Source organism: Sturnira hondurensis, unplaced genomic scaffold (assembly GCF_014824575.4).
Source record: "Sturnira hondurensis isolate 20B ecotype Veracruz unplaced genomic scaffold, ASM1482457v3 Scaffold0024385, whole genome shotgun sequence".
Lineage (NCBI taxonomy): Eukaryota > Metazoa > Chordata > Mammalia > Chiroptera > Phyllostomidae > Sturnira > Sturnira hondurensis.
The window spans coordinates 1,276,957-1,289,110 of record NW_028097016.1 but is presented as its reverse complement, the minus strand read 5'-3'; the positions used below and the strand labels follow the sequence as shown (position 1 = coordinate 1,289,110).

Below are 12,154 nucleotides of genomic sequence, written 5' to 3'. Positions count from 1 at the left end.
ACCTCAGCCTTGTTTGCTACACCTACCTGGGCCCAGAGAGCCCTGCATGGGAACCATTCAGAGACTGTTCTGGTGCCCACCACCTGCCAGCCAATGGCCAGCCTGCCCCACATCCCCTGCAACAGCTCCTGCCCCCAGTGTTCCACCCTCTGCCATCAGGCCTCACCAGGAAGGTCCTGGAGGGGATGCTGGCATCTCAGAGGGCAAATATTTATAATGACACTCCTAGTCATAATATGTAAATACCACACAATAGTTTAACCAAACATTATGATAGTTACCCTGAAGGACAGGGCAGGGAAGTGGTGTTAGAAAAATCTCCCATTGTTCAAAGTCAGTAGATAATTTCTAAACTTAAAAATCAAGAACAACAGTATAGGTACTGTTGGAAAAGACAAGTAAATACCAAAAGAAACAGCCCAGAGACTTGAAAGTGGCTAGTTGTCTCTGAGGAGCAGGGTGTGGTGTGGGGCACGTGGACAGGAATCTATTGTTATTTACTAAAAGCCTTCAAGAAAAATTTGACTTTTGAACCATGTACATATTACTCTTTTTTTCTTTTTTAGGAGACTATTGCTGGAACCCTGGTGAAAAGTGATGGCCAATAGTGATGGCAATGAGATGGAGATAAATGGATCCAAGAATATTCAGGCTATGAATTGGTGTAACTTGGTAATCACCTTCTGCAAAGGTCGAGGCAGTGGGGAGGGAGGAGAATCACGCAGATTTGGGCATGTAGCTCAGGTTAGGGGGACAGTAGTTTCATGAGACCACTTGGATACTAACGGTTCCTCCAGGCATCACATGTAGCAAGAGTGACTCACTCTTCACCCTGATCAGTGTAGCTCAGTTGGCTGGGCATTATCCTGCAAAGCAGAGGGTCAGTGGTTTGATTGCACTTATGCCTGGGTTTCAGGTGCAGTCCCCAGATAGGGTGCATCTGAGAGGCAACTGACTGAAGGGTGTGTTGAGGGGAAGGATGTAAGGATGTTCTTATGTGAGGGTGATGGAGAACGGTAAGACGTACACAGGCACAAACGTGTGGGAGCATCATTTTAGGGGAAAATAGTGAGTCATCCCACGTGACTGCAATGCGGGAGGCAGGTTGGGGGAGAGAACGGTGGGAAACAAAACAAGAAGGGAGTTTGTGGCCAGAGCCCAAGAGCCTATAATGCAGCCCAAATGGTCCCTCCCTCCCGCTGGTGGCAGAACAACAGGCACAAACTTCTGAAAAACCGCTGGGACATACTCATCAGAAGCCATTAAGATGTTTCTAACCTCTGTCCTAGTGATTCTATTCTTGGGGATTGTTTCGAAGAAAACGTGTTTTTCAAAGGATGCAATGAGTGGTCTACATTAAGATTTATTGCATCATTATTAGAAATAGTGAAAATTGGGAAAAAACCCATTTCCATCAGAGGAGAATTTTTAAGTAAAAGAGAGTGCACTCATCCAATAAATAATAAATATACACATTGGTGTGCCTATCAGAATTTAGCTGGGCTCACCCAGGAGGCCTGCTGGGCCCCGGGGGGCAGGGACAGGCCAAGACAGGGCAAGAAAGGAAGGGTAGAAGCAGAGTGCACCCTAGGTTGGCCCAGCGAGGGCACAGGAAGGGGAGCTACCATTTTTTGTATTGGGCATTTCTTTTTTGGTATCTGATGTAACCTTCACAGCAAGTCCACGAGGATGGCACTGATACCACACCCTAACCATTTCACAGACAAAGGCCGGAGGCTCAAAGAGAGAGTGACTGGCCCAGGGCCACGCAGCTTCAAAGTAGAGGAGCTGAGATTCCCACCCAAGCCTACATGACGGCAGAGCAGTTGGTGGTTTTCCTTGGCAACTTTCCCCATGCCAACTGTCAGTGGCACCCATGTCATCTGTGTGTGTGTGTAGGGGGGGCACTTTTACACAGCCCTTGCTTTTTTCTCCAGTCCTGCGGAAGCAGGGCCAGGCCTGTGTGGAGACTAGCGGTTGGCAGTAGCTAAATGCAAAAAGCTGTATGATGTGCTTGTCAGTGATAAAAATAGAATATATAATTGTGTCAGTGATGAAAGCAGACAAAAAAGTTATGCTCACAGTCAACCGCAAGGAAAGAGCAAGGAAAAAAGGAGACAGATAATGTACGAGTAGGCGTTCTCTTTCCTGTCTCTTATTTTCAGGGTTGATGTCCTTTTCACTGTATTATTTGCACAATAAAACATGATTTACAGTGAAAAATGGGAAGGCTGAGACAATAGGAGCCCCTGGGGTGGCTCATGGCTGGGCCTTGAGTCCAGCTGCAGCTCCAGGCCTTCCAAAGCTGTTCTGATGGCAGTGCTCACAAAGAAGTTGGCTTCTTCTAGACAAAGCACGGAAGGAGAGACACAGAGCATGGGACACATGCCAAGAGGCTTCGGGTCTTTGTCGTCATGCTCCACAGTGTCATTGCTGGATTCACGTGAAGCTCTCACCTGGGTGGGGGAGGTGTGGCTGTGACTGGCATTTCCCAGCCCTAGCCGCTGCTCTGCTTTTAAGATTGTGGCTGTCACCTCGCTGTTGGCTCTTCTGCCTGGGGCTTGGGTTCAGCCATGCTGGAGTTAGGGGCAGTGTGGCATTCTCTCTGACTGAGGGGCAGAGGCCAAAGGGACCCAGGCAGCAAAGAGAAGCACGAAACCGCAGCATCCATGCCTGGGTTTCAGAGCCGGGGCCCAGTGACTTTCCTTTGTTCACACTCACACCCCATACATTGGTGGATTTTATGCTGACCATTCCTTGCAGGACTCCACGCATTTGCCTGTGCTGTTTCCTCAGTCTGGAGCACGGTTTCTCCTGCTTCTTGACAGAGCTGAACCTGCCCATCCTTCAGGAATGCTGCCTTGAGGAAACATTTCCCAGTCTCCTCTGGCTCCCACAGCACTTGATTTGCATCTTTCCAATGGCAATTGTGTTTTCTGCAGTGTGTTACAGTTATTTACGTCCATGTCTGTGTCTCCCACTAACTGGTGAGCTTCTCAAGGTGGCCGAGGGACGTGTCTTATCCAACTCTGATTCCCCACACAGCGTGGTGAATGTCTGGCATATGGTAGGTGCTCGATCAATGTGCGGAATGACATTAAATTACAATGGCTGAGCACTTCTCCTTTCTGTGTCATGGACTCTCTGGGGAAGCTGTTAAAATTGTAGGCAGATGACCAACTGGTTTTATATCCATCTCTTTCCTGTGCATTTGGAAGAGGCAGGAAGAGAAAGAGAGTTAAATCTAGCTGTGGATCCTTATTTCAAAGATTTCAGCCAGGGGTTCTTAAAGGCTGTAATAGTATGAAGAATAACTAACATGTGCAGAGACCCTCACTTCCACTTTCACACACATTAACTCTGCTGGGTCTCACCAGGACTCTAGGAAGTAGGCTGGGTGGGCAGAAGTAATTGGCTTGTCTCAGTGTTACAAGTGAGGAAACCAAGGCTCAGAAAAATGGAGTGATTTGTTCAAGATTACATCAACTCAAAGTAGACCTGGGACGCAAACCTCAATCTGCTGACTCCAAATCCCATGCTTTGGGGATTGCGAAGGTGACAAGAACACACACTCTCCTCCCCTTATCCTGTTTGCAGAATAAAGGAAAGAAACCCATGATTTAACCCTTGATAAAGCGTACTTGTATCAGGCCCCAGTTGTTACTCCTGAGAGCATTTATATGCTCGTTAAGGGGTTTAACTCTTCAAGGATAGCAACCATCCCTTCTCTTTATTTCTATCTGCGAAACTCTGGTGTCTAGAAAGCCCCACACTTCTGCTGGGTCTTGTTTTCCGTGTCTCTAAAATGAGGAGGCTGAGCTACAAGTTTCAGTTGGGTCACAGTCCCTCCAGAGCCCAGCTCAGAGCCTGGCCCACAGTTTCCGCCACCCTCCCAGAGGACGACTCCCAGCTCTAACACTAGAGGCCTCCAGGACTCCTGCTGACATGATGGAGTGTGTACCATGCACGTTGCAGCCTCTTCCAAGGCTGGCTGCGGAAACTGAGCCTCCTCCAGACAGCAGGGCTGCTCCGCTCACGCGAATCAAGTTGGGAGCCTCATTAGTCATGTCAGATGACATAGTTAACACTTGGGGCCGGCTCAGCCAGTTCATCAAAAGCTCCTATGTGCCTGGTTCGATGGCTGCAGCTGAGGAACTACTGTACACGGAGCAGGCAGCACATCAGAGGAGCAGTGCCGGGAGTGCTTCCAAATTGGTTTTGATTAATTGCATAGACATGTCTTTAATTGGTGCCAGGGTACCGGCCAGAGAACTTATGGGAAAGCAGGATGTTATGCTTTCATTCCCCGAAGTCCCATAAAGCGTGAAAGATGAGGAACAGAATCACTGCTCGTTGAAAATTTATCGACCGTGCAGACCCAGAAAACACAAATAACTATCTGAATCGAAACTTAACCTCATTTTCCCAACTCATTGGAAGCCATGCATGTTCCCCTCTGTGCCCCTGCCTGCCTGCTGAGATGTACAACTGAGCAAAAGGTGTGATTTCTAAGAAACGAGGGCTTTCCAACGGAGACGGCACGCTCACTTTCCCAGATGGGCGCGGAGGTAACTGGGAAGGCCCCTCCCCTCAAAAATATTCCTTGCTCCAGCCCACCACCATCCTATGAAGTGATATCGGATGCTGGTTCACTTTGGGTGGAGCATTCATTTACACATTTACACTTTCTTTTCCACTCCTTGGGTGTTTAAGAAACACGTACTGCATATGTTCAAATACAAATCGCTGTTTGGGTATCATGCGGAACACAGCGTGAAGTCAAGTACAGACCCTTCCTTCAGGGAAATGGCTATCTAGGAGAAAGGAGGTGGCGGCTCCGCAGATTAGCGCATGACAAGTGCGTCACAAAGAGGATGAAGCATCGGAATTTGGTGCCAAGAGAACCTGCGTTCGAATCTCAGCTCTGATTCTTATTACTGAGTCACCTCGGAATTCACTTTGATTCTCTGAGTTTTAACTGCAGAATAGGATAAGAACACTGCACGTGGTGGTCATGAGCCTATGAGCCTTGTACAAGTTAGCAGAGTTGAAAGTACCTAACACAGGGACTGGCGCTGATCAATAAATGGTTGCTAATTCTGGATAAGTGTCAATAAGGAGATTCTGATAGAGTGAATAGAGAGAGTTCACATATTCAAGGAACAAATGCATACAGATCACAGACTCTGTGCCGGGCTCTGTGCTGGGCCTTAGGAATTGAGTTAGGAAGCTCCGCCCTGAGGTCCACCAGGGAGCAGTGATGCTCTGCTAGGGTAAGAGTGGCAGACTGTTACAAGTTTGTCTGCAGAAGCCCACTCAGAGTCAGCAGCGAGTGAGGAAAGGAGACAGTGGTCACTTCTACCTGGGGAAATCAGGAGAGATCTGCCTGAAGAGGCAACGCTTACATCAAGTCCTAAAACAGGAAAAGATTTTTATTTGCATATTAAGCAAGAAAGTGTATTCTGTGCACAATGCCAGGTTCCTTATTTTTGCTCTCAGAGCAAACAAAGTTTATCTCCCCGGATCTTGGAACCAGCTGCTCTCCTTGTATGGGAAGTTCTTCCCCTACATTTTCCTAAAGCTGACTCCTTGACATTTATAGCCTGGTATTTTCTTACATGTTCCTTCGTTTATTGTATGTCTTCCCCACTACAATGAATGGTCCATGAGAACCATGGATCTAATGATAGGTCCGTGGGGACAAGAGAGCTGGGCTGTCTTTTTCTTCACTCTTACAACATCTAGATTCTAAAACACTGCAGGCATAGTGTGGCTATTAAACACATATTTGTTGCTTGAATAAATAAATAGGCAACAGGAGGCACAGAAGGGCATATGTGTTATATTTTCCTATGAAATCGAATAATGAGGAATGCCTGAAGCATAAGAATTGAGGTGGGAGGTAAGAGAAGAGGCAGGCTTGAGCTGTGCCCTGAAAGCAGAGGATGGCAACATGAAAAGGATGGTGGGGAGGGGATCGGGAGGGGTAAATCACGTAAGTTTTAAATCCCTTCCAACCCTGAGCTTCTAACAATTTCTCCCAAACAAATCATCTCTTGCCACCCTTCCTGGTCCCCTCACTCACACCCCTCCTTTCCACTCCACCCTGTCTGGAGGCTGTAAGGACATCTGACACACCATTTCCCGCCAACGTAAATCATGACCTGATGTGTGATGCTCGTTCTCCGTTTTTACCATCCCCCAGGTGGAGATGGCCCCATGACTCAGGGTGGAGGCCCCAAGCAAAGCCAGCCTTTTCACAGGGTGGCAAATAAAGGGAAATTGTTTACCCACCAGCACCTTCCTGGCCCCGCTCCCAGATAATTTTATGTCCTCTGGTCCTGGATCTGCTCCTCCGTTGGATGCACTTCAGTTCACTTGCTAGTGCGCTGGTGTGGAACTGTTTAACTGCTGCTGCTTCCTGTCCCAGGGATCCTGGGTCTTAGGAAGCATGGGAAAGAGACAAGAAAGAGAGCTTTATACGAGGTAAACTTTGACGGCAATAATAAAGGCCCTAAAGTAACGTACACTTCTATAGCACTTGACAATTTACAGAGCCCTAGAGAACTCCTATTCAACCTTCAAGACCCTGCTTAAATGTTACCTGTTTTCACTAACTCTCAACCCTCCCAGAAAAAGCTAATCTTCCCCTCTACACTTTGTCAATGCTCCATTATAGTCCTTATTATCTCTTAATAAATTCACTTGTGTATGTGTCTCACTTCCTCCATTAAGCCATCAGCTTCTTGGGGGGCAGATCTCTTCCAGTAAAACATGTTTATTTCTCTTTTTTCCCAAATTTTTAATTTTTTTTTCAAGTACAGTTTTTTTTCAAGTTATTTTTCAAGTACAGTTTTCTGTCTATTACTCCCATCCCATCCCACCCCCGTGCTCCCCCTGCCTTGCATTTCCACCCTCTCAGTTGTTGTCCATGTATCCTTTATATATGTTCCTCTAAATCTCTCCCCTATTTCCCCTGAAATTCCCTCCCCTCTCCCCCCTGGTCACTGTCAGCCTATTCTCTATTTCAGTTATTTAAAATTAATTTTCATTATACATAATTTTAATTATAAAAGTATTATTTATAGTTATGATGATCAAAATTATTTATATAAACATATAGTGAAGAAAATTCAAAGTCACCTGTAATTTCATCACCCAGATAAAACTACTGGTAACATTTTGAATCTACCTTGAGACTTTTTTTAAGCATACATAAAGTAAACATGGGGCTATAATGTATGTAGTTTTATAGTCTTACTTTACCACCAACTCTATCATGAACATTTTCAAACACTGGCAATTCTTCAAAAACATCATTTTGAATGGATGCTTTATTTCACTTAGTGAGTACAATGAAAGTTATCTGACAATTTCCCCATTGTGGGGTTATTCACTTCCTTTTTACTATTTTACAAATAAAATGAATATCTGTATCCATAAATCTTTGTCCCCCTCTTTGCCTATTTTTCTAAGAAAGATTCCTAGGAGTGGAATTTTTAGGTCAAATGATTTAAACTCTGCAAAAGTTCTTGGTGTTTACTGTTGAACTGCTCTGACAAAGTGGTACCAACTTATAATTCCACCACGCTCAGTAGGGCCATCTCATAGTGCCCAGGCCTGCATTCAGTATTATCCCATTGGCATCTTGACTACAGCCAGTGTTCTTTTCACAATGCCCCCTCAAGATGAGCAATTTTTCTTAAACAGCAGAAATTATACAACAAAACTTAGTTGTCTTCTTCCAAGATATCAGCCTGGGAGGATATATTTATTTCAACAGTGCTTCTGCTACTTTACACATTTCTATAATCTTGATTTGAAAATTGTCTGCAGAGCACTCAACCCATTCTTTTGCATCTAAATTATAATACAATTCCACCTCTGGGGACTGATTTTTTATTTTTGGCAACAGCCAAAAGCCATTTGGAACTCGCGGTAAGTCAGATGTGGAGCTGCAGCTGGGTTTGGGACCAGAAATGAGGTGTAATTTTACAGTAACGGGACTGAAGTTTTCTCACGACTTATAAAGGGAAAGTCCCACCGGAGTTTCGGGCAGTAGTGGTATCATCAGAAGGAGTGCCGCGCCTCCCAGCATGACCGTGCCAAAGTGACTACACTCAGGTATTGCTCGAGTAATTATGGAATCTCTTCTCAGGACTGCATCGTTACTCTGTGTATAGCCCCAGGGACAGGCGTCAACTTATTTCAGAGCTGATCCCTTTCCACCTACACTTTTCATCAAGCCCACTTGGGCCTGGTGTGATTCCAAGACCGAGACTGAGGAGGGCCAGTTTAGGGGCGGGCGGGGCATACGTGGTAATGGAAAGAGCCCTCGGACTGAAGTCAGAAAGAACTGGGTCTGGAGTCTGGCCCTACCTATTTCCAGCTGTGTATTGGGCCTCATTTGAGAGCGTCCTACTTCACAGGGTTGTTAGGAGACATGGAGAGCACATATAACCACACACACACGTATGCCAGTTTCTACTGAGACATCTCTAAACCCCCCAGAATTTACAGGTAAATCCTGCCATAGCCTGGGCTTCCTCCTCCTTCCAGAGGCAAGCCAAAAACCATGGGCAGCACCCTTAGTATGCCCTGTTCACTGACCACTGCACAAGTGGGAGACGCTTCCAGGCGGTGGCAGAAATGCCTGTTGGTTTCCACCTGCTCCCAGCCAAATGCCCTACCAGCAGCTCTCAGGTTCAGGCTCCCAGTTTACTTTCAGCCCCCTCCCCTTACCTCCAAACAGACTTACCTACTAGTAGGAGGAGTCTTTTCCAGAGTAGTTATTTTAGCAAAATGCCACGCATGAATTGTCCATGAAGGCTAACAATGGAGAGGACCCAGAGGTACCAAGCTACCTTTAAGATACCAACATATCTTGCATGAGATTTTGTAGACAGACTAAAAAAAAAAACCATTTCCCCGTTTAAAGTTTTTATGGCTGTGGCAATTTAAACAAACATTCTGAGCTTCAGTTTCCTTATCTATAAAATGGAGATAATAAATGTTTTTCTCACAATATTATTATTTCCAATCTGGCCACTTCCAGAAACATGACCGTTATTCTAGTATAGATGATTCTCCCACCCCACCCGCTTCTACAGACCCATAGAGATGCTGCATGAACTATACCTGAAAAGTTACATTCTATTGCCAAATTTGAAAACTATAAAGAGAAGTCCCCAGATGTCAGAAATGAAAAAGGGTGCAGGTGATGAGCCTTAGCACCATGCACGGGATTCAAATTACCTATAGATCCTGAGAGCTGCAGGCCGGGTTCCACCGTACACTAAGGAGTAGGATGCGGGGCTGAAGTCCCCGCCAGGTGAGGAAGCTTGCGCTGAGCCCCTGCATAAAGCCCTGACATTGGCAGCTCTGCCCCATTCTGTGAAAAGGAGACTGGAAAAACTATACCCCAGGGTTAGAAAAGTTGCAAGGAATCTTGATGTCTGAAGGCCTTGGGTGGGGAGTGGGGGGAATGGCACTCACGAGAAATGGAAACCTCAATTTCTGCCAAATGCATAGGTAGGTTTAAGTGTTCTCTTCCTGTATATGTAGGCACCTACTGAGATAACTTAACATAAAAATTGGTCCAGACCATTAAAATTCTTAGGTTAGGGCTGAAGTAAGACCTATTAAAATTCTTAGGTTAGGGCTGAAACAAATTTGAAATTGCTCTGTAGGGATACTTAACAATCCAGGACTAGCAGAAATAACAATCCCTGATAAAGATGCTCACAAAAAGTAACAAATCACATGAGGAAAGAAATGATTAAGATGAAGGGTCAACAAACACAACCAGCTAGAGAAAAGAAGGATAGAAAAAGAAGGATGAAAAAAACTGTGAAGTAGGGTGATTACATTAGAAAGATAAGAAAGTAATGAGAGCCATAAGAACAAAATAGTATGAGGGGAAAAGAACTGGAAGATTTTTTAAAAGAATCATACAGAGCTTCCAGAAATGAAATCATAGTCACTGAAATTAAAAACTCAAAGGATGAGTTAAACTACATATTAGATCTAACTGAAGAGGTCATTATGAGAGACACTGGAAGAAATCAATCAAAACGGAGTAAAGAAACAGAAAGAAATAAAAAATATCTTAACAAGAATTTAAAAGATATGAAGGAGGAGGGATTGAGCAAAAAGGACAAAGGACTCATGGGCATGGACAACAGTGTGGTGATTGCTGGGCGGAGGGGACCAAATGGTAATGGGAAAAAATACAATAAAGATTAAATTTAAAAAAGATATGAAGGATAAAATGAGCAAGTCAAGCATGTATCTGATAGGAGTTCCAGAAAGATTTAACAGGGGGAATAGTGGGAAATCATTTTTTAAAATATTATAGCTGTATTTATCAGGGTTCTCCAGAGAAACAGAACCAACACATGTGTATGAGAAAAATCTAATATCTATACTATATATATATATGTATAAATTTATATATATATTTATTGATTATAAAGAATTGGCTCACACAATTACAGAAGCTGACAAGTCCCAAGACTTGTAGCTGGCAAGCCAAAGCCCGGGGAGCCCAACGACGTACTTCCAAGTCTGAGCGTAAAGGACCAACAGCCAGGAGAGCCCGTGGTCTAAGCCTGCAGCTGAAAGCCAGCAGCAGGCTCAAGACCGACCGGGGAGGAACTGATATTCCACTTTGAGTCTGGAAGCAGGAAAAGCCTGATGTCCAGCTCAAACAGCCAGGTAGGAGGAGTTCCTTCTTATTCCTGGGAGGGTCAACTCTTTTGCTCTGTTCAGGCCTGATTGGATGAAGTCCACTGCGTTATGGAGGGCAACCTGCTAAGCTCTGTCTATGATTCAAATGTTAATCTCATCCAAAAACATCTTCACAGACACGTACCAGTTAATGTTTGACCAAATATCTGGACACCCCATGGCCCAGCCAGGTCGATGCCTAAAATCAACCATCACAAAAGTTGATAATTTTCTGGAATTGAAGAAACATACCAAGATGATCAATAAACAATTTAATAACTAGTCATGCTTCAACAAAACTGCCAAATCATAAGTCAAGAGAAAAATACAAAAGCTTCCAGTGAAAAGGGACAGATTCCCAAAGGGATGGTAAGTACAGCGACAGCAGCCATCTCATCAGCAACAGTGGGAGCCAAAAGGCAGGAGGGTAGCATCTTCACAGTGTGGAAAGAAAATAAACCTCAATCCAGAATTCTATACACAGTTACATTTCTGAGGGAAAGCTCAACTTTCAGACATTTTCAGAAAAGCAAAGACAATGAGTTTACCTCATATAAATCTTGCTGGAAAAACACAGATAGCCAGCTCACATCAGTCCAAAGAGCGGACTATTAAAATTTCAGGAATTTTACAAACTGATTGTTAAACATGGTCATTATAAGAAATTAAATTATATAAACTTACAATTAAATGAATCCTTTAAAAAAATCAAAGTACAAAACCCTCACTATGCATTACCTCTTAACTATTTTACTATAATTTTTCTGTCATCTGTGCCCTTGAGCTCACTCACATCTGCTGTATCTGGACTGCAGAGCTACCGGGCAACGGTGTGCCACTCTGCACCTCCTCCCATCCCTGCATTCTGCACTTTGGTAACTCGAGTACTTAGACCTCTGAGAACAACAAATGCTGCAAATCAGGTCTCCACTACCCCCTACCACGTGAAAGCTGATTGTTAAACACTTATCCACAAACACACCACTGAATACAAGAAATTGGTTTTCACTCTGGGTATACATCCAAGAGAAGTGAAAACATATGTCCACCAAAACCACTTTTAATGAGTGTTCATAACAGCATTATGCATGATAGGTAACAGGTGGACACAACCCAAATGCCTATAAACTAATAATTATTTATCTAGATAAATAAGTAAGTAGATATTTATCTGTAGGAGACCATTCTGCATGGAGTGGGCCCAACCCCCAGTGGCAAACATTTACTGCAAAGTAACTTCCTAAAATCCATGATAAACCTTCCTAGGAGCAGTGTAACCAGTCCAACCACTTTTCCCTTTTCATTTGCAGATATCCCTCTTCTGGGATGTGATTAGCAGTATTGGCTCCTTTGTTTTCTGTAAAAGGTAACCACCTAAAGCAACCTGTGCATAGTAAATGAGGACCAGCATGTAATGTGTGGAGAA

At 44.3% G+C, this 12,154-nt stretch overlaps 1 protein-coding gene across 1 annotated transcript in view; it reads right to left on the bottom strand.

The window, feature by feature from the left end:
• Positions 1-4,094: 4,094 nt before the first annotated feature.
• The window catches only part of GVQW3 (GVQW motif containing 3), a 28,776-nt gene continuing 20,716 nt past the window's right edge, over positions 4,095-12,154 (bottom strand). The window contains 3 exon segments of the mRNA XM_037038437.1: positions 4,095-4,192; positions 4,194-4,324; positions 4,327-4,399. Of these exon segments, the coding sequence (XP_036894332.1) occupies positions 4,112-4,192; positions 4,194-4,324; positions 4,327-4,399 (285 nt within the window). The 3' untranslated portion in view covers positions 4,095-4,111.